Source organism: Lynx rufus, unplaced genomic scaffold (genome assembly GCF_022079265.1).
Source record: "Lynx rufus isolate CCGP_SWC_20201006 ecotype Redwood Valley unplaced genomic scaffold, mLynRuf1.p SCAF_3, whole genome shotgun sequence".
Classification (NCBI taxonomy): Eukaryota; Metazoa; Chordata; class Mammalia; order Carnivora; family Felidae; genus Lynx; species Lynx rufus.
In genome coordinates this window covers 136,470,001-136,496,956 of record NW_025814845.1, presented here as the reverse complement: position 1 = coordinate 136,496,956, position 26,956 = coordinate 136,470,001, and the positions used below count along the sequence as shown (strand labels likewise).

The 26,956-nt window shown below is 34.5% G+C and overlaps 1 protein-coding gene across 3 annotated transcripts in view; it reads left to right on the top strand.

Moving 5' to 3' along the window:
- FSTL5 (follistatin like 5) overlaps positions 1 to 26,956 on the top strand; it is a 730,171-nt gene that overhangs the window by 194,969 nt on the left and 508,246 nt on the right. For all 3 annotated transcript variants that reach the window (XM_047091955.1, XM_047091954.1, XM_047091953.1), the window contains exon 3: positions 25,685 to 25,933. In XM_047091955.1, coding sequence (XP_046947911.1) covers positions 25,685 to 25,933 — 249 coding nt within the window. The remainder of the gene's footprint in view (positions 1 to 25,684; positions 25,934 to 26,956) is intronic.

The window sequence follows — 26,956 nt, the reverse complement described above, 5'->3', positions numbered from 1 at the left end:
GATGTGCACCAGTGTTTCATATCACAACATTTTCATGTAATCTTTCTCACAGATAAAATTTTTCCAAATATATGAAGTTGAAAAATAATAATGTTAACTGAGTATCTATGTATCTATCACTTTAAAAGATAATGTATATATATATATATAATAAAATAAATATATATATGTATATGTGTGTATATATATATATATATATATCTTTTAAAAATATTTCACATTGTAGTTCAATTTGTTGATGCAATGTGATGTTTTTGGATATAATATCAACTAATGTGTCGGGGTGCCTGGGTGGCTCAGTTGGTTAGGCAGCGACTTCAGTCAAGTCATGATCTCCTGGTTTATGGATTCGAGCCCCACGTGGGGTTCTGTGTTGACAGCTCAGAGCCTGGAGCCTGCTTCAGATTCTGTGTCTCCCTCTCTCTCTGCCCCCTCCCTGTTCTCTCTCTCTCTCAAAAATAAAAATTAAAAAAATTAATTAAAAAACAAAAAACAAAAAACTAATGTATCAGGCATTCCCTTATCCACTTATTAAGATTCACCAGGGACTCTGCTAGGGGATGAGGATCCAGTTGTTGGACAAGCAGGCAGTATCTTTGCTCTCTTGAAACCTCGATTTATTGACACACAGATATTAAACAAATATTCATACCAGTAGCCTTATAATTGGTTCTGTTTTAGGTGTTATGGAGAAAAGGCACAGAGTTCTACAAAAGTGCATTGACACTGATGACCAATGGTGGAGTAAATTTAGTAGTAAAGTAGTGTAAGGAAAGGGATAAAGAAAGGGCATAAATGAAGGCCTCTTTGACAAGAAGCCACATAATGTGAGACCTGTGTGATGAGTGGGAGTTAGGCAAAAATGTTGGTGTGTTGGTGTGCAGTTGAGATGATTTCCGAGGGATCGCCATATTACAATATCTTAAAGACCAGAAGAGTGCAATGAGGCCATTGGCAGGGCTCTAGTGTGAACCAAGCACTAAAGTACAGCAGACACATGGGCTGAGAGACAGGTCTTTGAATTGTTTTGCTTCCAAATTTACCATTCCCTACCTCCATCTTTCAGGAGTAAGTCGAAGCAGAAATACCTCTGTTGAGAGACAAAAAGTGTCCTCAGGAGCAGGACATGGAGAGGAGGGCAGGTGCAGGGAAGACATAAGCACAAGGTCCTTTCCCCTTCAGAATTTTGTACTGCCTTCTGGCCTTCTTGATTTCCCTGTTACAGCTGACAAGTCAAAGGCCATTCTGTTTTCTAATCTGTTTTGTGTGACGGAACATTTATTTATTTTTTTCTTTTTAGAAGCTTGTAGAAAATTCCCTTTGTTTTCAATATTTTTAATTTCACAGTGTCATTGTAGGAGTCTATTCTGATTCATTTTCCTGGGCACTGGGTGAGCACTGTCAATTTGGCAATTAATGTCTTTAGTTCTGGGAAATGATTTAATAATTTTATTAGTTATTTCCTACCATCTGTTTTTCTTCCTTCACCATCTGGACCTTCTATTATTTGGACTTTGGAATTCTGGAAGTGATATCCATGTTGCTTTTTTGTGGTTGTTGTTCTATGTGTTATCATTTTTTCCATTTAAGTTTTTTTAACGTTATTTTCCAGACTTCCTCTTGAAGTCTGGTTTTTAAATTTATCAGGTTTTTAAATTCCAATAGTTCTTTTGGTTTTTGTAATGTTTGTTCTTATTCTTATTTCAGGGATCAACTATTACCTTTTATTTCTTTAAAAATATAAATTACAGGTTTGGTTCGGTTTTGGTTTTGTAGTATTTTTCTCCTCGCATATTCTCATTTCACGCTATTTTTTATGCTTATTTTGTCATTAGTTTCTTTTTTTTAATTTTTTTTAACGTTTATTTATTTTTGAGACAGAGAGAGACAGAGCATGAACAGGGGAGGGGCAGAGAGAGAGGGAGACACAGAATCTGAAACAGGCTCCAGGCTCTGAGCTGTCAGCACAGAGCCTGACGTGGGGCTCAAACTCACGAACCGCAAGATCATGACCTGAGCCGAAGTCAGACGCTTAACCGACCAAGCCACCCAGGTGCCCCTGTCATTAGTTTCTATGTTAGACAGTTTACTCGGATGTCCAGCTAATGTTGGCTTTCTGCTTTCGATTATGAAAGAAATATCAAGAAGCTGACTTAGAATTTCTGAGCACCAGGTAAGGTTTTTTAACTGTAAACTTCACTGTGGTTGACTTGGGTGGATCAATTTTAGGGAACTCTCGATAGTAAGTTACAGATTTATCAGAGAAGAGTCTTTGAATCACCTGCTTCAGAGTTATGCCTATGACTGCCAATATTCTTGCACAGTGCTAGGATTGAATGCACTGCAGGGAGAGAACTTTTCACTGCATTCAATATTCAGTATTTTTCAAATTCCATATAGTTTTTGTCTTGAGTGAATTAACTTTCAGACTTCTACCAAAGTTGTTCAGTGGAGAGAATCTAGTAATTTAGCAATTTCTCCAATAATTTTCAGCAGAGCTCTGTATTTTAAAATCACTGCCAGGGTGCCTGGATGGCTCAGTCGGTTAAGCGTACAACTTCAGCTCAGGTCATAATCTTCCAGTTCGTGGGTTTGAGCCCTGGGTAGGGCTCTGTGCTGACAGCTCAGAACCTGGTGCCTGCTTCGGATTCTGTGTCTCCCTCTCTCTGACTCTCCCCCACTCATGCTCTGTCTCTCTCTCTCTCTCTCTCAAGAATAAACAAACATTAAAAAAATCACTTCCACTCTCACTTTCTGAGAGACACCTGGTGCTGCTAGTTTTCTGGGGAATCTGTGCAGTAAATAAGGTTTTTCAACTTTACCAACATAGTGTTCATATTCAGTTTCCCTGGAGTCACTAAGTCAGCTCCCACCTATTTATATTCTTTCAGACTTCTAATATTTTTTGTTGTCTTTCTTCCAGTTCTCCTTATCCTTGTATATATCTTTTAAAATAATTTCTTTTTGGTGGTTTTGAAGGGCTTAAGTAGGGAGCATAATGATGTTCATATGTCCAATATGCCATAGTAAACTAGAAGTGCACTATAGTGTGGTGCACTAAAATATATATGTATGGTGGTGTATATGTACATACACATACTTAGATTATGTATTTTGCACATTTGTGTGAAATATATGTAAAAGAAGCTTCATTGTTTTCTTAATTTCTGCAATTCCCCAATGTAACCACTGTTAAGGAACTTTATCTGTATTTCATTAAACGAAAATCTATACTGGGTAATAGTTTCTAGTTTTTGTTTGTTTATTTAAGAAAATGTTCAGAGGAGGGTCTTTAAGTCTACACATTTTCATAAGATTATTTGTGAAGGAAGTAAAGGTTTATCCTATTGCTTGTTATCAAGACCATTGAGTAACCTAGAGAAAAGTCTGTTAATTGGGCCTGAATGGATGAAAGTTGAATAGAAGGAAACTGATATAGGACAAAAAAGACTGAGTATCAAAAGCAACAGATCGGTGCAAAGGGAGAGGCAGAATGTGACACCCAACAGTTTGAGAAAAACCCTCATATTCTCTATAAAAGTTCAGTGAAACCAAGATGCCCAACCCCTAAATACTTCTTACTGGTGATTGAAGAGATAGCTCTGACTATGTAGCCCTAGATGTCAATCAGAAGTATCATAACAGAGATGCATTCAACGACCACAAATGTCAGAGAGAACATCTGGTAAGCAGATGGAGATGACACAGTGTAGGATTGCCTTTTTTCGGAAACATGTCATGAGATGGTTGGACTCACCTTCCTGAGGAAAGACAGAGAGTTTTGCACCATTGATGCTGTGTACCCTAGAACAGAGAATAAATTGGAAACAAAGATTCTCTGGGAATCAAAATTTATAGTAATAAGTGGTCTCCAAAGTTTTCTGTTCCTAGTATCTTGATGTTCACATTTTTCTTTTTACCAACACTTTACAAATGCCTTGCCAAACTTGAGCTCTTGTGTCAATAAAATCATTAAGTAGGAATTTGAGATGTTTTCTCATTTCCACTACTTGGTAAGTTGACAATGTGGACAGGAAATCTTCTACAATAGAAGAAATGTAGTCATGAGATCCAAAGTTAAATTACTGGCCACATTGTCGTTGAAGAACATTTTCTGTAATACTATCAATATGGTACCATGCTATTGAATCATCAAGAGTTAAGTAGAGTGTGTGAACTAACCTGAGAGCTTGTCAACTGTGGTTCCAATGAGTATCAAATAGCACATAAGCTTTGGATTATGACTCTTTGAAAAGTGAAAATTTCAATATAAAATTTTCAACTTTGAAAATTTGAAAATTGCCTACATTTGGGTTTATGCATTAGAATGAACAATACTAACAACAATAACAATAATAACAACAGCAGCAATAATATTGTTGTTAATAATAGTTAATAGTAATATAGTTATTAATAGACAGCTACTATCTTAAGGATGTTAATTTATAATAAGTCTGTGAAATCTGTTTTATTACCATCTCCGTTTTTCAGATGAGAAAACTAAAGTAAAAAGACACAACGAGAATTTTCAAGATTACACAACCAGTTACTGATGGAACCAGGCTTCAAACCCTGACAGTGTGCGCACACACACACACACACACACACACACACACACACATATATGACTTTTAATACCAAGTCTTTTATGACTAAAGGTGAAGGTAATCTCAGTCCTTGTGAAAAAAATTTCTGAAGTCCAAGTTGCTCCACTTCCAAACTCCCTTCTATGATTTTTTTTCTTACAAAGCATTCACTCATGTTATCACTTATCATTTTATATAGATGGCTGTCAAATTCAGATTCCTAGACTTTCCACTAAGCTCATATTTTACATTTCCAATTGCCTATAATAAATATGTTCTATATATTCGACCAGAAATATAAAAATCAGCTGGCACAAAATCCAGGCAAAATAATGTAATGGTTAATATTTAAAATACATGGTTTGAAGCCTGGGGCCATCACTGATCAAGTGTGTGAGCTAGGACATGATAAGTAAACATTTTGGGCTAGTTTCTATTTTATTTGTAAAACAGAAAGCAAAAACTTAATTCATAGGTTACAAATACCAAGAAAAGGAAAAATAATTAGGAAAATGCTTTAGTCAGTATTCATAAAAGATAGTTATCAGAAAGGAAACTTGTTTTGGAGGTAATTCTCTACTTCAGAGCTACCACTCAAAGAACTAACTACCTAGGAAAAACTTTATTTCTGCCTTTAAAAAAATTAATGTTTTTATTTACTTTTGAGAGAGAGAAAGAGACAGAAGGCAAGCAGGGGAGGGACAGAAAGAGGGAGACAGAATCCAAGGAAGGCTTCAGGCTCTGATCACAGAGCCTGACACGGGGCTCCAACTCACAAACCGTGAGATCATGCCCTGAATGGAAGTTGGACGTTTAACTGACTGAGGCACCCAGGCGCTCCTATATTGCTGCTTTTTATATAATTTTTGAAAATATGTGATAAGTACTTAAAAATAAATAGTTTAAAAGAGATATCATAGGTTCTAGTGTTTTCCTTTATTGGGACAATAATAAAACATTTAGGAAATCATCGCTCTGAACCTATTTGTAAGGGTCATATAAAAATGATACAAGAGCCAAGTTTTATAGAACATAACATATTCTTTCTTGTCTTCCCATGCTTTTCCTTTTCCAACCAATTTCCACCTGTCAAATTCGTAGCCAATTTTTAAAAATCTTTGATCAAATATGACTTCTGTTAGGAAGATTTTGTTATTACTTTCCCTTAAAATAAATATCTTACTCCAAACTTTCATATAATTTTGTATCTACCATGTGACAAGTTGTTTTTTTTCTTTATAATATATTTACATCTTAAATACTTCATATTCCTATTAAAACGTAAGGTCCTTTGGAGCCTAAACACAAATGACATATATTTTAGTCTACTTTTCAGTACTTAGGTGATTATCTTGTTGTAGTGAGTTCCAGAACATAACCTGTACATCCAAGAAAGAGGAGATAGAGGAAAGAAACAAGGATAGTCACCAAGTTATAAACGCCATAAAATATCATTCCAGTGGGATCATGTGGCCATGGAGCCTGAAAAGCATAATGAGAGAGAAACCCTTGGAAAAGAGCATCAGTGCTAGATATGTTGGCAGGGTAGGGAGAATGAGGTGCCAGATCATGAAATAATTCTAAATTTACACCAATTTTGCCATATTTGTCTGCCAGCAGTGTAAAATGGAAAAATGATAATATTATCCAAGCAAATTGTACATGATATAAAGGTGTATAGAGATTATCATGTGACTATGGAGATTAAAACATTTATAAAAAGATAAATATTTCTTTATGTATTGTAGAGATTATATTTTGTTATATAAATTATAGAGAGTTTATCAGCAGTTTAAAAGTAAGCAAAATCCAGTGATGGGGAGAACACCACAATCAAAATATTTGGAAGGCTAAGGAAACAACTATCTAGTAAAATTAATAAAATAATCTTTAAAAATAACTAAAAAAGCATTTGTTTTGGTCAACCGATGAACTAAAATATTTATTTTATTTTGTGGAAAAATGAGATTGCAAATATGTAGAAGTCAGAAATGTGTAATAAGTTGAAAACTTTTAGAACGTTTAAAATAATACAGTGATATGAAGCAAAACAACAATAACAAACAAACAAACAACAACAACAAAACAAAAATAGAATGTAGAGCTACAGAATAAATTAGTAAGACCAAACCAAGAAATCACAATGGAACATAGGCTACGTAAGATTTTAAATACAAATATATAAAGGTAAAGTTGGTCTCATAGAATGCATTTGGAAGTTTTACCCTTTTTGAGATAATTACCCTGTGAAGCCCTGAATTTTTGTTTTTTGGAAGTTTTTTGATTATTGATTCTATTTCTTTGCTGGTCAGTCTGTTCAAGTATTCTATTTCTTCCTGTTTTAATTTTGATAGTTTATATGTTTCTAGGAATTTATCCATTTCTTCCAGTTTGACCACTTGTTGGCATATAATTTTTCATAAATATTCTTTCATAATTGTTCATATTTCTGTGGTATTGGTTCTTATTTCTCCTCTCTCATTTATTTTTTTTTTTATTTGGGTCCTTTCTCTTTTCTTTTTGGCTGGAGGTCTATCAATTTTGTTAATTTTTTTTCAAAGAAATATGTCCTGGTTTCATTGATCTGTTCTATTGCTTTATTTTTGTCGTTTTATATCATCTATTTCTGCTCTCATCTTTATCATTACCTTCCTTCTGCTGGCTTTAGTCTTTGTTGTTCTTTTTCTACCATTTTTAGGTACAATGCTAGGTTGTTTATTTGATACTTTTCTTGTTTCTTGAGGTAGGCCTATATTGCTATATACCATGAGATATCACTTTACACCTGTCAGATGGCTAGAATTAACAATACAAGAAATAATAGGTGTTGGTGAAAATGTGGAGAAGAAACCCTCTTTCACTGTTGGTGGGAATGCAGTCTGGTGTGTCCATTTAGGAAAAATGTATGGAGGTTCCTCAAAAAGATAAAAATGTAAGTTCCCTATCATCCAGTAATCACACTACTGGGTATTTATCCACAAACTACAAAAACATTAATTCAAAGGGATACATGAACCCCTATGTTTATTGCCACACTATTTACAATAGCCAAATTGTGGAAACAGCCCATGTGTCCATCAATAGATGAATTGCACTACTAGGTATTTATGCAAAGAATACAAAATTACTAATTCAAAGGGATACATGCACCTGATGTTTATAGCAACGTTATCTATAATAGCCAAATTGTGAAAAGATCCCAAATGTCCATTGACTGATGAATGGATAAAGAAAAAATATATATATAAATATATATTCTCAGCCATAAAAAAGAATGAAATATTGTCATCTGCAACAACATGGATAGAGCTAGAAAATACTATGCTAAGTGAAATAAGTCAGTCAGAGAAAGACAAATATCATATGATTTTACTCATATGTGTAATTTAAGAAACAAAACAAACAAGCAATGGGGAGAAAAGCAACAGAGATGGAGGCAAACCAATAAACAGATTCTATTTAACTATAGAGAACAAACTGGTGGTTACCAGGGGGGAGGTTGTTGGGGGGATGGGTTAAATAGGTGATGGGGATTAAGGAGGACACTGTTGTGATGAGCACTGGATGTTCTATGGAAGTGTTGAATCACTATATTATACACCTGAAATATTACACTGTATTTTAATAATTGGAATTAAAATAAGAACTTCAAAAAATAACTAAGATTTTAAAAACAAATATATTAAAAGTTCTAATATGACATTCATTTCATTGTTAGGATAATTAGCTTTAATATATACAAATTATATTTCTGCTACATACAGCTTAATTTTCTGACTCATGTGAAAGCCACATAAGTATTAGAACTTATTAATATAATGGAGATAATAAACAGTAACTTAAAAAATAGAAGAAGACAACAGCTTGGCAATTTTACATCTAAAAACATCTCCTGTTATCTGGGTGAATAGAAGGAGAATTTTTTTAATTTTCCATTTGTCAAAGAAACATAATGGATTGTCATTTCAGCTGACAAGAGTATGTTAGACTTAATTCCATGACTATAAGTGATGTTAAAGTAGTAAAGCAATTTATCAGGCAAGAATTCAGAAAACTACCTTATTTTCCCTACCTGTACCCTGTTCTTTGTACCCTGCTTGCAATACTTTCTTTTGAGTTGCTTCTGGTTTTCATCCATTCAAATCCTTCCATCATGTTCTCCCCATCAGTATAGTGGTGAGTTTCCCTGCCTGTCAAATCTTTCCACCACACTTGACAAGTAGAACCATTACTCTTGATAGTAATCATCATCATCATCTTACTTTCCCATTCTTCTATGTGAGATGAGTGAGTTTTGGTGAAAAATAACACAATGTTGTAAATTCATGCAATTAAAGCTATTCGGATTCCAGCCTAAATTGTGTCATTTTCATCCACAACCAATTATTTATTGTGCTTACTGTTATTATTATTCAAGTTTATTGAGACTAAGAATTTATTCAACCACTTACAAAGCTGTTGACAAAATTATCTTTATTTATAACTACTCTTAGACTCTTTATTTATGTTCAATGTTTCTCTTTTTGCCTCATCTCTTTATGACTGATATTATATTGCTCCATATATTGATTTTCTAATAGATGTCCTTGTTCTGATTCACATTATTTTTATGTGGGCCAGGGTGGTAGCTCCCTACCTGGTGTTTATTTTCTATCCTCCATATGGATTCATCCTTAAAACTATCACTGGTTCTACTGCCACAGTAACACATCCTTAACATAACCTTCAGGGCTGCTATTTTAATCCTGTCTCTAATTTGGGCACCACATCCTCTAACAATCTCAACCAAAATCTTTGCCTTTTGGTAACATTAAATCATCTTGTGCATATATTCACACCTTGTTCAAAGACTCCTTTTATGATTCTTTTCTTTACATGGCTAATTCCCATACAGTGCTGGTCTTTTCTCCTGTAATATGGCTTCCATAACCCTACAGGGCTGAGTTATATGTCCTTACATTATAAAGCGGTGACATAACACTTTTGAGGTAGTATTCTATTATTTTCTCCTTGACATTTGTCCAATTCAAGCAGTGGATTGAACCTGTGTCTGTTACCTCTGAGAAGTGAAGTGTGTGAACAGCCTAAAATGCCTATTTTTATTCCAAACACCTAAGTCATGGGAATTGAGGAATTATGAGGATAAACAAAGATTTTTGGAGAATTGGATATGTATTAGATTTAAACCACAGTTGGTGGCGGGAAGAAGTAGGTGGTTAAAGGAAATAAGGTATGAGAGTAGAGAAGGTGCTTTATGTCTTATGTTGTTTGTTATTGTCTTATGTGTTGTTGTCTTATGTGCATAGAAATTTGAGTGACCATGGGAATAGGAAATAAAGTTGTAAAATAACAAACTGGGGGCGCCTGGGTGGCGCAGTCGGTTAAACGTCCGACTTCAGCCAGGTCACGATCTCGCGGTCCATGAGTTCGAGCCCCACATCAGGCTCTGGGCTGATGGCTCGGAGCCTGGAGCCTGTTTCCGATGCTGTGTCTCCCTCTCTCTCTGCCCCTCCCCCGTTCATGCTCTGTCTCTCTGTCCCAAAAATAAATAAAAAACGTTGAAAAAAAATTAAAAAAAAAATAAATAACAAACTGTGTGTTCTGAACCTAAGGTCAAATGAATTGATCTCTCATGCCTTACTGTTTCAGAAAATTCACCCTTACATTGACTTCCACACTCAAGGAGGAAAACAAAAACCTCAAAAATGACTGAGATTGAGGTTTTATAATTAATCGTGGAAGTATAGTGTCTTAGAGTGGTGATGAGTTGACTCAGGAAGCAAAGGCTCTTCTTTGCAAATAGTGGATGATCAAGTTTTGTTGGTGGTGGGGAAGGTTGTGTACTTTGGAAAGAGGAGATATATAAGAACTCTTTGGACTTTAATTTTTTTTCCAAATTTATATTGTAGTAAAAAAAATATGAAACTACCTTTTCAAACATTTTTAGTGTGCAGCCCAGGGGCGTGAGGTACACTGATATTATTGTGCAAACATTATCACCGGTTTTCAGAGCTCTCCACATCTCTTTTCATCTTGCAGAACTGAAACTCTTTTTTTTTTTTTTTAGTTTTTCACTTTTTTGTTTTGTTTTTATTTTTTTTAATTTTATTTTTTATTTTTTAAATTTACATCCAAATTAGTTAGCATATAGTGCAACATGATTTCAGGAGTAGATTCTTTAGTGCCCCTTACCCATTTAGCCCATCCCCTCTCCCACAGCCCCTCCAGTAACCCTCAGTTTGTTCTCCATATTTATGAGTCTCTTCTGTTTTGTCCCCCTCCCTGTTTTTATATTATTTTTGTTTCCCTTTCTTTATGTTCATCTGTTTTGTCTCTTAAAATTCTCATATGAGTGAAGTCATATGATTTTTGTCTTTCTCTGACTGACTAGTTTCACTTGGCATAGTACCCTCCAGTTCCATCCACGTAGTTGCAAATGGCAAGATTTAATTCATTTTGATTGCCAAGTGATACTCCATTGTATATATATACCACATCTTCTTTATCCATTCATACATCGATGGACATTTGGCTCTTTCAATACTTTGGTTATTGTTGATAGTTCTGCTATAAACATGTGGATGCATGTGTCCCTTTGAAACAGCACACCTGTATCCTGTGGATAAATGCCTAGTAGTACAATTGCTGGATCATAGGGTCGTTCTATTTTTTAGTTTTTTGAGGAACCTTCATACTGTTCTCCAGAGTGGCTGCACCAGCTTGCATTCCCACCAACAATGCAAAAGAGATCCTCTTTCTCCGTATCCTCACCAACATCTGTTGTTGCCTGAGTTGTTAATGTGAGCCGTTCTGACAGGTATAAGGTGGTATCTCACTGTGGTTTTTATTTATATTTCCCTGATGATGAGTGATGTTGAGCATTTTTTCATGTGTCGGTTGGCCATCTGTGTGTCTTCCTTGGAGAAGTGTCTATTCATGTCTTTTGCCCATTCTTCACTGGATTATTTGTTTTTTGGGTGTTGAGTTTGATCAGTTCTTTATAGATTTTGGATACTAACCCTTTATCTGATATGTCATTTGCAAATATCTTCTCCCATTCTGTCAGTTGCCTTTTAGTTTTGCTGATTGTTTGCTTCACTGTGCATAAGGTTTTTATTTTGATGAAATCCCAGTAGTTCATTTTTGCTTTTGTTTCCCTTGCCTATGGAGACATGTTGAGTAAGAAGTTGCTGCGGACAAGATCAAAAAGGTTTTTGCCTGCTTTCTCCTCGAGGATTTTGACAGCTTCCTGTCTTACATTGAGGTCTTTCATCCATTTTGAGTTTGTTTTTGTGTATGATGTAAGAGAGTGGTCCAGGTTCATTCTTTTGCATGTCACTGTCCAGTTTTCCCAGCACCACTTGCTGAAGAGACTGTCTTTATTCCATTGGATATTCTCTCCAGCTTTGTCAAAGATTAGTTGGCCATACATTTGTGGGTCCATTTCTGGGTTCTCTATTCTGTTCCATTGATCTGAGTGTCTTTTCGTCTGCCAGTACCATACTGTCTTGATGATTACAACTTTGTAGTATAGCTTGAAGTCTGGGAATGTGATGCCTCCTGCTTTGTTTTTCTTTTTCAAGATTGCTTTGGCTATTCAGGGTCTTTTCTGGTTCCATACAAATTTTAGGATTATTTGGTCTAGCTCTGTGAAGAATGCTGGTGTTATTTTGATAGGGATTGCATTGAATATGTAGATTGCTTTGGGTAGTATCGACATTTTAACAACATTTGTACTTCCTATCCAGGAGCATGGAATCTTTTTCCATTTTTTTGTGTGTCTTCTTCAATTTCTTTCATGAGCTTTCTATACTTTTCATTGTACAGATTTTTCACCACTTTGGTTAAATTTATTCCTAGGTATTTTATGGGTTTTTTGTGCAACTATAAATGGGTTGGATTTCTTGATTTCTCTTTCTGTCTCTTCATTGTTGGTGTATAAGAATGCAACCGATATCTGTGCATTGATTTTATATTCTGCAATTTTGCTGAATTCATGAATCAATTCTAGCAGGTTTTCGGTGGAATCTTTAGGGTTTCCCATATAGAGTATCATGTCATCTGCGAAGAGTGAAAATTTGACCTCCTCCTGGCCGATTTGGATGCCTTTTATTTCTTTGTGTTGTCTGATTGCAGAGGCTAAGACTTCCAAAACTATGCTGAAGAACAGTGGGAAAGGTGGACATCCCTGTCTTGTTCCTGACGTTATGGGGGAAGCTCTCAGTTTTTCCCCATTGAGGATGATATTAGCATTGGGTCTTTCATGTATGGCCTTTATGATCTTGAGATATGCTCCTTCTATCCCTACTTTCTTGAGGGTTTTCATCAAGAAAGGATGCTGTATTTTGTCAAACGCTTTCTCTGCATCTATTGAGAGGATCATATGGTTCTTGTCCTTTCTTTTATTAACGTGATGAATCACGTTAATTGTTTTGCGGATATTGAACCAGCCCTGCCTCACAGGTGTAAATCTCATTTGGTCATGGTGAATAATTTTTTTAATGTATTATTGGATCCGGTTGGCTAATATCTTGTTGAGGATTTTTGAATACATGTTCATCAGGGAAATTGGTCTACGGTTCTTTTTAGTGGGGTCTCTGTCTGGTTTTGTAATCAAGGTAATGCTGGCTTCATAACAAGCATTTGGAAGTTTTCCTTCCATTTCATTTTTTGAAATAGCTTGAAGAGAGTACATGTTAACTCTTCCTTAAATGTTTGGTAGCATTCCCCTGAAAAACCATATGGCCCTGGACTCTTGTTTTTTGGCAGATTTTTGATCACTAATTAGATTTCCTTACTGGTTATGGGTTTGTTCAAATTTTCTATATCTTCCTGTTCAGTTTTGGTAGTGTATATGTTTCTAGGAATTTGTCCATTTCTTCCAGATTACCCATTTTATTGGCATGTAATTGTTCATAATATTCTCTTATTATTGTTTTTAGTTCTGTTGTGTTGGTTGTGATCTCTCCTCTTTCATTCTTGATTTTATTATTTGGTCCTTTCCTTTTTCTTCTTTCAAACTATTTTGTTAATCTTTCAAAGAACCAGCTTCTGGTTTCATTAATCTGTTCTACAGTGTTTTTTTTTTGTTTTGGTTTTGGTTTTGATAGCATTAATTTCTGCTCTAATCTTTATTATTTCCTGTCTTCTGCTGGTTTTGGGTCTTATTTGCTGTTCTTTTTCCAGCTCCTTAAGGCATAAGGTTAGGTTGTGTATCTGAGATCTTTCTTCCTTCTTTAGGAAGGCCTGGATTCCTATATACTTTCCTCTTATGACCACCTTTGCTGTGTCCCAGAGGTTTTGGGTTGTGGTGTTATCATTTTCATTGGCTCCCATATACTTGTTAATTTCCTCTTTAACTTCTTGGTTAGCCCATTCATTCTTTAGTAGGATATTCTTCAGTCTACAAGTATTTGTTACCTTTCTAAATTTTTCCTTATTGTTGATTTCAAGTTTCATAGCATTGTGGTCTGAAACTATGCATGGTATAATCTTGATCTTTTTGTACTTCTTAGGGTTAATTTGTGTCCCAGTATATGGTCTATTCTGGAGAACGTTCCATGTGCACTTGAGAAGAATGTATATTCTGCTGCTTTAGGATGAAATGTTCTGAATATATCTGTTAAGTCCATCTGGTCCAGTGTGTCATTCAAAGCCATTGTTTCCTTGTTGATTTTTTTGATTAGATGATCTGTCCATTGCTGTGAGTGGGGTGTTGAAGTCTCCTACTATTGAGGTATTACTATCAATGAGTTTCTTTATGTTTATGATTAATTGATTTATATATTTGGGTGCTGCCACATTTGGCGCATAAACATTTACAATTGTTAGGTCTTCTTGGTCTATAGACTCCTTGATTATGATATAATGCCCTTCTGCATCTCTTGATACAGTCTTTAAAGTCTACATTGTCTGATATAAGTATGGCTACTCTGGCTTTCTTTTGTTGACCATTAGTATGATACACACACACACACACACACACACACACACACACACATATATATATCTTTTCTCCCTTCAGAGGATCCCCCTTAAAATTTCTTGCAGGGCTGGTTTAGTGGTCACAAACTCCTTTCCTTTTTGTTTGTCTGGCAAACTTTGTATCTCTTCTATTTTGAATGACAGCCTTGCTGGATAAAGAATTCTTGGCTGCATATTTTTCTGATTCAGCACACTGAATATATCCCACCACTCTCTTTTGGACTGCCAAGTTTCTGTAGATATGCGACAAACCTGATCTGTCTTCCCTTGTAGATTAGGGACTTTTTTTCCCTTGCTGCTTTCATGATTCCCTCCTTGCCTGAGTACTTTGTGAATTTGACTATGATATGCCTTGTTGATGGTTGGTTTTTGTTGAATCTAATGGGGGTCTTCTGTGCTTCCTGGATTTTGATGTCTGTGTCTTTCCCCAGGTTAATGAAAAGTTTTCTGCTATGATTTGCTCACATAACCCTTCTACCCTTATTTCTCTCTCTTCCTCTTCTGGGACCCCTATGATTCTGATATTCCTTTTTAATGAGTCACTAATTTCTCTAATTCTTAAAATGTGCTCTTTTGCATTCATCTCCCTCTTTTCTTCTGCTTCATTATTCTTTGTAAGTTTGTCCTCTAATCACCGATTCTGTGTTCTGCCCCTTCCATCCTTGCCGCCACTGCATCCATCCGTGTTTGCAGCTCAGTTATCACATTTTTACTTTCATTCTGGCTATTTTTTACCTCTTTTATCTCTGCAAAAAGGGATTCTAATCTATTTTCCATCCAGCTAGTATTCTTATTATCGTGATTCTAAATTCTGGTTTAGACATCTTGCTTGTATCGGTGTTGGTTAAATCCCTGGCTGTCGTTTCTTCATGCTGTCTTTTGGGGTGAATTCCTTCATATTGTCATTTTGATGGGAGAAAAGGAATTAATGAGGTAGAAAAATTGAAATTGAAAAAAAGGTTAAAATTTAAACATATTAAAATTAAAAAATTAAAAACACACACACAAAAATCGAATAGATGATGCTAGAGCCTAGGTGTGTTTTTCTCTGGGTGTTGAAAGTGGTTTGACATATTAGAGAAAAAAAAAGGGGGGGGAAGAGAAAAAAAAGGAAATCATCTGAGAATTTGAAAAAATGAATACACTGATGTAGACTAAAATAAGATGACGGGGGTAAAATAGAATTTGAAAAAATATACACAAAAATAAATAATACAGTAGAAAAAAATTAAAGAAAAATATGTTAATAAAAATTAAAAATAAATATGAAGTTTTTCATTTTCTGTATTTAATAAAAAGAAAAGAAAAAAAGATAAAAAGAAAGAAAAGAAAAAAAAATCATTTGAAAATTTGAAAAAGTGAGTACACTGTAGTAGACTAAAATAAAATGATGGAAGTAAAATTTGAAAAAATTTACATAACAGCAAAAATTATAGTAATAAAAGTTAAATTAAAATATTTTAATAGAAATTGAAAGTAAAAAATGAAGTTTTTCTCTTTCTTCATTCAAGAAAATGAAAAGAAATGAAAAAGAGAAAAAAGAAAAAAGAAAAAAAGGAAATTGTTTGAAAATTGGAAAAGGTGATTACACTGAAGTAGACTAATATAAAATGATGGAAGTAAAGTAGAATTTGAAAAAATTTACACAAACGTAAAAAAATATAGTAATAAAAATTAAGAAAAGATATTTTTAATAAAAATTGAAAATAAAAATGAATTTTTTCTCTTTCTGTATTCAAGAAAAAGAAAAGAATTGTAAAAGAGAAAAAGGAAAAAGAACAAAAAAAGAAAGAAAGTTGAATAGATGAACCTGCTAACAGATTGAAGTAGGACTGAAATTGCTTTGTTTTCCCCTAGAAGTCAGTCTATGTAGCTCTTTATAGTCCATAAATTAAGCCAGCAGTGAGACTTGCGTTCTTGAAGAGAGAATTTGGCCCAGTTGGGCGGGGCTCAGTGTAACAGCTCCGCTCTCCACTAGATGGTGCTGCTAGCCTACTGGGGGTGAATTGTTGTGGGGCTTGTAGGTGCATAGGAGCATGCGTGGGAGCGATGAAACTAGCCACCCAGCTACCCAGTGTTTTCCTGGATCAGCAATCACACACCCGTCCTCCATCTTCAGCTCTCACCCACTCTCTGCTTCTTCACTCTCCGTGACCAGGCCCCAGGCATTACCTGTCTCCCAAGTTTTGTCTTAGATGTGGCTGTTTTCCCCGGCCCCTTATTTCTGAAGGACTGCGGCTTTGACCCGTTCTGCCCCTGTTTGGGAGGGTCTCACCAAGCAATGGTCAAATGTCAGCTGCACCCAGGTATGCCTGCTGGACCCTGTTGTTGCTGGTGCCCCAAGACTGCAGCCAGGTGCCAGTCCGTCCCAGAAAATGTTAGTGAGACAGTGTAGCAGCAGCAGCAGCAGCAGCAGCAGCAGGGATTATGGAAAATCACAACACACATCGGGCACCAGTCTTCACCCTTAACGACCTTGACCCAGCACCAGCGAATGTGGCCACTTTCTGGGGTCTGCTGGGACCAGGTGGCTTCAACAGTCTCTACCAAATGTCTTTCCAGCAGTGGAGCCGCTTTTCCCCGTGTGGCCTGAGAACCTCCCGGACCCCACTCTTTACCTGGGGATTCGCCCTTCCCACCACAGCACCACCAGGTATTGAGCTGTGGAGTTGCAGCCTTTGCACTCCCCTTGTTTACAGTCTTAATGGAATTTAAGCCCTCTCCTTTCTCCTTTCTCCCTTTTTAGTTTTAGTCCCTGCAGCTGTTTCCAATTTTCTACTTTCTCTCCAGCTGCTTTTGGGGAGGGGTGATTTTCCCATATTCTCCCCCACTCCCCAGTCTCCATCTTCTCTCTACCCACAAAAGTGGTTCCCTACCTTTCGCAGCTTCTTGCTCCCAAGTTCAGCTCTCCATGCTGTGTACCTGCTGAAGTCTGTGGTTCAGGTTGTGCAGATTGTTGCGTTAATACTCCAATCAGTTTTCTAGGTGTGTAGGATGGTTTAGTGTTGGTCTGGCTGTATTTCATGGACGCAAGACACACAAAAAACTTCCATGCTGTTCCACCATCTTAGCTCCTCTCTAGCAGAACTGAAACTCTTACCCATTAAACAGGAACTACCCATTCTCCCTCCCCCAGCCCCTGTCAAACTACCATCCTACTTTATGTCTTTATGATTTTGACATCTCTAAGAAGCTCATAACTAGAATCATATTGTAGTTGTCTTCTTATGATTAACTGACTCTGTATTTCCTACAGAATTTTGCTATGAACCAAAAAATACTCAAAAAATAAGTCTATTAATTAAAAATATAAAATCAAGGAATTAAAAACACTATATAAAAACAATACTTTTTCAATGGTAAGCGAGCATATCAAAATAATTTATTGAAGTGGATTTTAAAATTGAAACCTTTTTTCACTAGGAAAAGTGTTGGGTTGTTTCATTGTTAGTTTTTGGCTTGTTTTAAATTTTTATTTAAATTCTAGTTAATTCACATGTAGTGTAATATTGGTTTCAGGACTAGAATTTAACGATTCATCACTTACATTTAACAACCAGTGCTCAACACAACAAGTACCCTCCTTTGTACCCATAAAACTGAAACTTTTAAATTCTAAAAGCAATGTTCCTCTTCTAGCAGCCATTTATGATTACAGTCAGTACAGAAATTGTTGTCTTCATTTCTTCCTCAATTCTCTATTAGTCATGTTGTTGGTCTGACTCCAGCAATCAGCATTACAATGAACCTGAAGATTGCCTACCCAAATCTACCCTTCCATTATAATGTTTGATCTTCAGTTTAAAATTTTTATTTTGCTATTTAATATTCTTTATCATTGTGTGAAAATATCTACATTATTTGAGAATAATCTATCTACTGCTTTAAGTTTTTATGTAAATAGGAAGTTAGATATTTTTTATGATTTGGGTTTATTCCAAAGCCTGAAATATTTTAAGTATCACAGATGATTTAACATATGTCTTTAGTCTCCTTACATAGACTTCTATAAAATACTTTTATTTTATGTCTGTTAATTGATTTATTTTCTTATTTATTATAAGGGTCAAAATCATTCATAGAGAACAATAGCCACTAGTTACTAAGCAAAAGGATTACTTTTTTCCTTTTAATATAACTCATAACTCATAATCTTCACAGAACTAAAATATTTAAAAATAATTTTTTTCTTTTTAATAATCACTGTCATATTTTAAAAAAGTTTTAAATACCATATACTCACCTATGATCTATCCATCTATCAGTTTATCAATTTATCTATTTACTGATATGTCTATAATGTCATTGCATTTCTAGCTACTAATAGCAAGTATTAGCAAGTGAGATTTCTTTGGCTTCCAACCCATTTCTGTGATCTAAATAAATCACACAGATGATGAAAGTATTTTTATCTGGTAAAGTGTATAACCACAAGTACTACTCTAAGTTCTCAGTAGGATTGAAATATTAAGTTGATAGAGAAATCTTGGCTCCTAGTTGTTACTTGGAAAAGATAAAATTAAGGAGTAGGATAAATTTTGGTGTACTTTGTGATCAAGGTGTCTAGTTGAGGTTGGAGAAAGTTTTGAACATGTATCTTGGGTTCTTTCAGTGTTCTGCTATTGGAATTATACTGCAGTTGAGAACTTCAAAGAAGTAACTATTAGCATATTAGCTAGTGATCTCAAATTATCTAACTTCTCATAATGACACATGAAAAACTATCTGTGTTGGCAAAAATTTCCTTGAGTTAAACAGGAACTATAATTTGGATGGTTGCAATTTAACTGAATTCCTGGCTTTTTATTGTACTTATCTTTTTTTTTTCATATTTACTTCTTTTAAAATAAATCTCAATGCAGAATTACATGAAAGTGCTTACAGAAGTCCAATGGGATGTTTAAAATAAGATGGGGAAGAAGGTTCCAAATTCACTGAACTACTGTTAGGTGGTCATTCAAACTGTCTTTCAGTAGTGGTACCCTGGGCAAACTATCAATCAGGTAGCTTTGTTTTCACCAACTTCACAAAGTAGCAGCAGGAAATATATATCCTAATCATTAAAGGTCATGAAAAGATCATAACTGTGCTCAATCTTCTGCAGGCATTAGAATATTTACTTGAACTGCTACTTGCCATGAAGTTAGTGAGGACCGAATGTGTTTTATTCATTTACAGTGTGAAATTGTATTTTGCATTTACTGAAGAGTTTTGCAATTTTTCTTTATGTGGGTAACAAAATGTCACCAAAGTATTATACTTATTTATAAATCAAAATATATAATTAGATAAATTTAGGGTTTTTTTTCTTTCTTTTTTATTTTTCTTTCTTTATTTTTCTTTCTTTTTTTTTTTGCGGGTGAGGGGAATTCTTATGTAGTGGATACTGTTTAAAATTTTTAGGTATATTATTTAGAAAAACACACCTCAACACTCCCATAAATACATTTCTAATGAACATAATAAAAGCTAGAGTTGTCAAAAGCTGTTCTTTATTCATTCCAGTGATATTAAGTCCATGCCAAATTGATCATAAATGATAATTATTAATAATAATAACTACATCTGTCATACTCTAAGCCAAGTACATGCAATGCATTATCTCATAGAGGATATCTCTATGCTATCTTCTCATAGGTTCAATCATATTATCCTATGCTTATTATTATTATCCTCATTTTATTTATTCACTTAAATAATACTTATAGAGTTTCTTCTATTTTTTAGTTAGACAAGGAAATTGATACTCACCAATTTTAACTAATTGCCCAGAAGTTTCACTGGTAGTGACAGTTGGAATGTAAATTAAAGGACTGATTTTAGGCCCATTGTTGTAATTATTAACATGATATAGAAATAGAATATATCATCACAAAATCTTAGAAAGGAGAAATTAGAAAACCTACGTTAAAAATAATTTTGCATTTGGGGCACCTGGGTGGCTCAGTCAGTTTAAGCATCTGACATGGGCTCAGGTCACAGTCTCGTGGTTTGTGGGTTTGAGCCCTGCATTGGGCTCTGTGCTGACAGCTCGGAGCCTGGAGCCTGCTTCAGATTCTGTCTCTCCCTCTCTGCTCCTATCCTGCTTGTACTCTCCTCTCGCTCAAAAATAAACATTAAAAAACTTTTTAAACAATAATAATTTTACATTTTGTATGTCTGACGCTATTTCTAGAGTATGAAAATATTTAAACTAGAAAATATTGAGTATGTGATTGTTTAATGCAGGTGAAGTTTAAATATTAAACATTCTAGAGAAAGCTTATTAATATATTTCTTGGATATTAGCTTTTATTAAAATTATGTTTTGCCAAGCATTCTTAAATGAAGAGATTGGATGAGAGTAAATCTGAACATAATTTATCAGTTCCCTTTTATTTTACCATTTGAATATCAGACCTAAAGACATTACAGCCTAGATGAGGTCAGACTAATATGTAATGGAAAAGCAAAGACTGTAATCCTGTTCAATTCCAAAATCTGGTTTTTGTTTGTTTGTTTGTTTGTTTAACAAATCAAAGTTAACGTAATACTTATATTTGGTACTTTAGCATTATACATTTTTATGAGACAATTAACACCTCAAATAACTTGGCACTCTAAATTAATTATGTTTATATTCCATTGGAATCATTAGAAGTAGTTAGTTCATCACAATCTTTTACCTCCATCTGCTGCTTCTGTTTTCAATCCAGTATCTGTTTATTCCATACCATGTCTAATCCTAGAGCAGCTTTCTGAACTCCGAATCCATTTGTAGGACATAACCTCAACTGTGACGTGATACATTGCTTGTGAGGTCTTACCTGTTATTATCCATCTCACTCTCCAAGTTGTGCCCCTCCAACTTTCCTTCCCTACTGGGGCACACTCAAATCCTGCCTTATGCCCTTTGTGAGCCACTACAAAGAGTGTCAATGACGATTCTTTTCATCTGTCCTATAGCAACTAACATAGCACCTTACAAATAAAAATAAGTACATTATATTAAAGTTTATTTCAATTTAGATTCATTCTATATTAAGTACTCTTTGGTAAATTGTATATTATATATGTAATCACTTGAAGAGGATTGCATCATGATTGAGAATTGAAGAAAAAATTTTTAGAATTCTATGGAATTATTTTGCTTTATAACTTGGTGTCTTTTATCTGTAAAGATCTCATCTTTGTTTCAAGTCTTTTGAGGAGTTTTTATACTGCTCTGAAGGCATAGAAATTATAAAATGATGTACTTGTTAAACATACAGCACTTTTTTGGGGAACAAATGTTACTTTATTAAGTTATGAGACAGCAGGATATAAGTTCTTGATTAAAATTCATTTAGTGTGTCATCTGCCTGAATGTACTTAAAAGAAATCTTTGACATGTTGATCAGATTAAATTGATTTAATCTCAGCTGAAACTTAAGTTCAGTGTTAGTCATGGATAATTACTGTCAGAAAGGATATGTTCTAGCTATTCATTTACATAATATGAGCTTTCTTTTGGATTGCATATGAATTAATTAAATTTCCTTTAATTGTAGCAACTACATGCAACATGCAGCTTCTAACTAGTTCATTAACTTCTAGAAAATGGCCAATATCCTAATATAAATCTCTAAAGTAGAGTATAGGCTTTGAGACAGAAAAAAAAAAATAAAAAGACGAGAGAATCTGGGAAGGCAATTCATCAGATATACCAGAAATGACTTCATTTTTAGCAGAGCATTCCTCGCTAAAAAGAAAACTACTGATTCAGTTAGCCAACTCATTTTGTAACTAAAGTGTAAAATAATCAGACTCTCTTAATAAACATTAAACTCATTCTTTGATAGCAAAAACATGAAATATTCTCTTGAAAAATCTTAAACTATTTGATAGCAATAAAACTATTTAGAATTAGTAAGATAGTAAGAACACAAAGAAATATAAGGTGTAAAATTATACAAAATGCAAGTATGTGAGTCAGATTCCTGGCACTCACATTTTGGACTCTGTCAACATTAGATCAACAATTGGCATAAATACTGGCATAAGGATGAGGAAAAAAAGATTTTCCAGATTCAAATCAGTCATTACTGTAGAGTTACAGTTGACATAATTTTGGACTTTTTAAAAAAATGTATTGCATTGAACATTAAAAAGCAGTAATACAAACATAGGAAAATTTGCCCAGCATTATATCCACCTAGTTAATAAATTGTTTATTTTACTTTATCTTTTCTTAGTTTTTTCTATGTTTCTTAGCTTCTTCTTAGTTTCTAAGTTTCTTAGTTTCTTCTTACATTATTTTATATGTTTTTATTGGTACCATATACTTCTCATCTTTCCCACTTAAGAGCATTGTTTAATTGTTTACCTAGTCTTTCCCTTTGTGTTATATTTATTTTAAATATAAAGTAGGATTTCAATAAATCAAAGACCCTAAAGTATGATCTCAGAAACAACAGTACCATCATCACATAGGATCTTGGAAATATAAATTTGGGGCTAAACATAGCCCAGATCTACTGAATCAGAACTCTTAAGTGGATTGGAGGTAGAACTGATCTTTTAACAACTCCTCTAGGCCATTTTAATGCATGCCAAACTTCAGAAACTACGACATTAAATGTATTTTATAAAATTTAACAAAATATTTCAGTAAGGTATCATATAAAATAACACATCAGGAAGGTTTGTTAAATAAATTATATTATCTTTTTATTTATTTTTCTTATTTTTTATAAGTTTATAGACTGCATTCTCAACAACTGGAATATATTATCAAAGGGTTCAAATATTTAAAAATTGTTTTCAAGAAAATTTGTTCCAATTTAAACTGCTATCAAAAGCCATACCTTAAAAAATACAGTTGATAGTATTGGTCTTTTTTGTTTGTAATATTATGTTTGTTATACTCCATTTGGAAATACATGCATATGTATTGAAATAAAAGTACAGCATAGGTTTCATTTAAAAGCAAATAAAATCGATTTTTAAAATACTTTTTATTTGTATATATCTGCCTTATGAAAATTAGTCCCTAAAAATATAGTATTAATAAAAACAACCAGCAATTAAATGCATTTTTATATATGCCAAACATTTTAATTTTAATAACCCTATGAGGATATGATATTATCTCTATTTTACAGATGAAGAAACTGATTTACAGACGTGTTAGGTACTCACTCAAGGTCCTGAAAGTTGTAACTAGTGGGGTTATGGCTTAAACTCTGTATAAGAATCTATGTTCCTTATCATTATGATGTCATTATGTGAAGAGACATACTATTTATTTATTTATTTATTTATTATTTATTTTAGAGAGAGAGAGTATGTGCATGTGTGTATGCACGTGGGTGAACAGGGGAGGGGCAGAGAGAGGGAGAAACAGAATCTTTTTTTAAAATTTTTTAAAGTTTATTTTCATTTATTTTTTAATGTTTATTTATTTTCGAGGGAGAGAGAGAGAGAGAGAGACAGGCAGAGTGTGTGTGAGCAGGCAAGGGGCAGAAAGAGAGGGAGGCACAGAACCCACAGCTGAGCCGTCAGTACAGAGCCCAATGCAGAGCTCAAACTCACAGATCACAAGATCATGACCTGAGATGAAGCTGGATGCTCAATGGACTGAGCCACCCAGGCGCCCCTTAATTTTTTTCTTAATGTTTATTTATTTTGAGAGAGAGACAGAGTGCGATCAGGGGAGGGACAGAGAGAAATCTGAAGCAGGCTCCAGGCCTGAGCTGTCAGCACAGAGCCTGTCAGGAGGCTCACAAACCGTGAATACATGACCTGAGCCCAAGTTGGACACCCCACTGACTGAGCCACTGAGGCACCCCAGGAGAGACAGAATCTTAAGTAGGTTCCATATTCAGTGCAGAGCCTGACATGGCACTCAATACCATGACACTGGGACATGGCCTGAGCTGAGATCAAGAGTTGGACATTTAACTGACTGAGCCACCCAGGTGCCCTGGAGCAATGGTTTTAAATCAACAAGTTGAAAATATACATTACATGTCTAATAAACTTATTGTAATTTATTACTTCACAATTTTTTTCTTTTTTTGCAATATATAGGTGTCATTGATTGTTTTATATATATATATATATATATATATATACATACATACATATATATACACACATATATATGCACACACACATATATCCACATACACACATATATCTCTGTGTGTATCTCTCTCTGAATATATATATGCATGTATGTATACATATATATTCATGTATTATATATATATATATATATATATATATTCATATTAAGTTTACTGACAATTTTCACTTTCCAGTCAGATAAAGTCCAGTCAGATAAAAAAGAAAAGCCAGATCTGCCTATGAAAGTGCAGGGATTATAAGTGATTAGTTTGGTTTTAGTACAAGGCTGTTGGATCCATCTTTTTTTTTCTGATGCCAATGGAGACTGTTAAACTGAATAAGTAACAAGAAAATTGAATTCTTCATGATTTGTTCATTTAGTCAAGAAATGTATTAGTGATTGTCAAGTGGCAAAGGTCAAAACAAGAAAGGAGTAGCTATAAGAACCCACCAAGAAGTTTTCAAGGCACAATAATTTTCCATTCCTACTTCCTGCTTTTTATACATACATGTCATTTCTCCTAGTCATTTCTCCATGTCATTCTCCTGTCATTTCTCCAGGATTCTATGGAGAAATAGAACATTTACTCTACGACAGGAAAGTCATTCCTGTGGATTATTTACATGTAATATTTTGTACAACTTTAGGAGGTGGTCTATACTATTACCATCATATGACAGATGGGACAACTTGGCACAAAGACGTAATTTATCCAAAGACATACAGCTAATAAATGGTAGACTTAGGATTTGGACTCAGGCAATTTAATTTTGGGGATCATGTTTTTAAGGACCACAGTACTCACTGGAGAGATGGAAGAGAGCTACAAGCACATGGGGAGAAGAGGGGAGCAATGTTGAGAGTATTTTCAAAAGTTAGTCTCCGTCTAATACAAGTCTCTTTTCCACTGAGAACAACAACTGAACCCTGCTTATACTGCATTTCTCTTAGAATTTTTTAATTTCACACTTTGACATGCCACATTTAGGCAAATGAATACAAATGATTTTTTCTTTATCTTCAGGATTCCTGATTCAGGATGTCCCTTTGGGGTCTTGTGAAAATAAATACTGTGGTTTGGGAAGGCACTGTGTCATCGGCAGAGAGACAGGGCAAGCAGAATGTGCCTGTATGGACCTTTGCAAACGTCACTACAAACCTGTGTGTGGATCTGATGGGGAATTTTACGAAAACCACTGCGAAGTGCATAGAGCTGCTTGCCTGAAAAAGCAAAAGATTACCATTGTTCACAATGAAGACTGCTTCTTTAAAGGTAAATACAGGGTGGACCTAAAGTGTCACCTTCTATTTCTTTCGTCTTCTCAACTACTGCCTTTAAACTTCAAGTTTAACCTCTAACACAATTTTATATCAGGAAATATTTAAAAGTGGAAAGGAAAAGATTGTGAGTTTAATCACACCAATAAACAGTAAGTATATAGAAATTTACATGGATACAATTCTGAATCTCAATTATGAGTACAAAGTTGGCCAAAATCTGACTCAAATTTAATATAGCTTACAGCATTGCACCATATGGCTTCCCAATCATGGCAGTTATCTTAGGACACAGGGAGGCCAATTCAGTCAACAGGCCAAATCCACCCAGTGGAAAGCACCTGGAGTGGAATTGAGTGAATAGTGAATGCCAAGCCATGCTGTGATAACATCGCCTTTCTTCCTGATTAAAATTGATGGGTTTCAGTTTGCACCACATAATTCAGATTATATGGAGCCTGCAAATGTCCATTTAAATAACTCTGAAGAACTCATGCTAAATTTAATTAGTAAATTTGAGATGACAATAATATAAAATCTGAAAGTATTGGTGTTTACTTTCATGGTACTCAAAATCATTGGTATTGTCTATGAAAAGGCACTGCTGATTTAGTGATTTGAAAAATTATTTTAACATGATATATAAATAAATATTTGGACATTTTTAATGTTATTTATTTATTCACAAACTCATTTTCTATTTGCTTCTACTGGAGAGAATATTTGCTTATTAATTGTCATAACCCACACTGAAATTCTGAAGTCTTAAGTGTATGGAACTTCCATCATTCGAATAGGTCAGTGATCAGCTTGATTTCCCATCTTTGATTGGTTCCTCATCTCATTTTTCATAATGTTCCTGAGGTTTACTTACAATTAAATCTTGTCTGATATTTTAATTCTTAGCTTAAATGTATGACTGAAATATAATGTATTTCATCTGTGTACCAATTAAGGTAAATGACTAAAAACGTTCCTTTTTTCAAATTTGGTAGAGTAAATAAAATATTATTTCCAA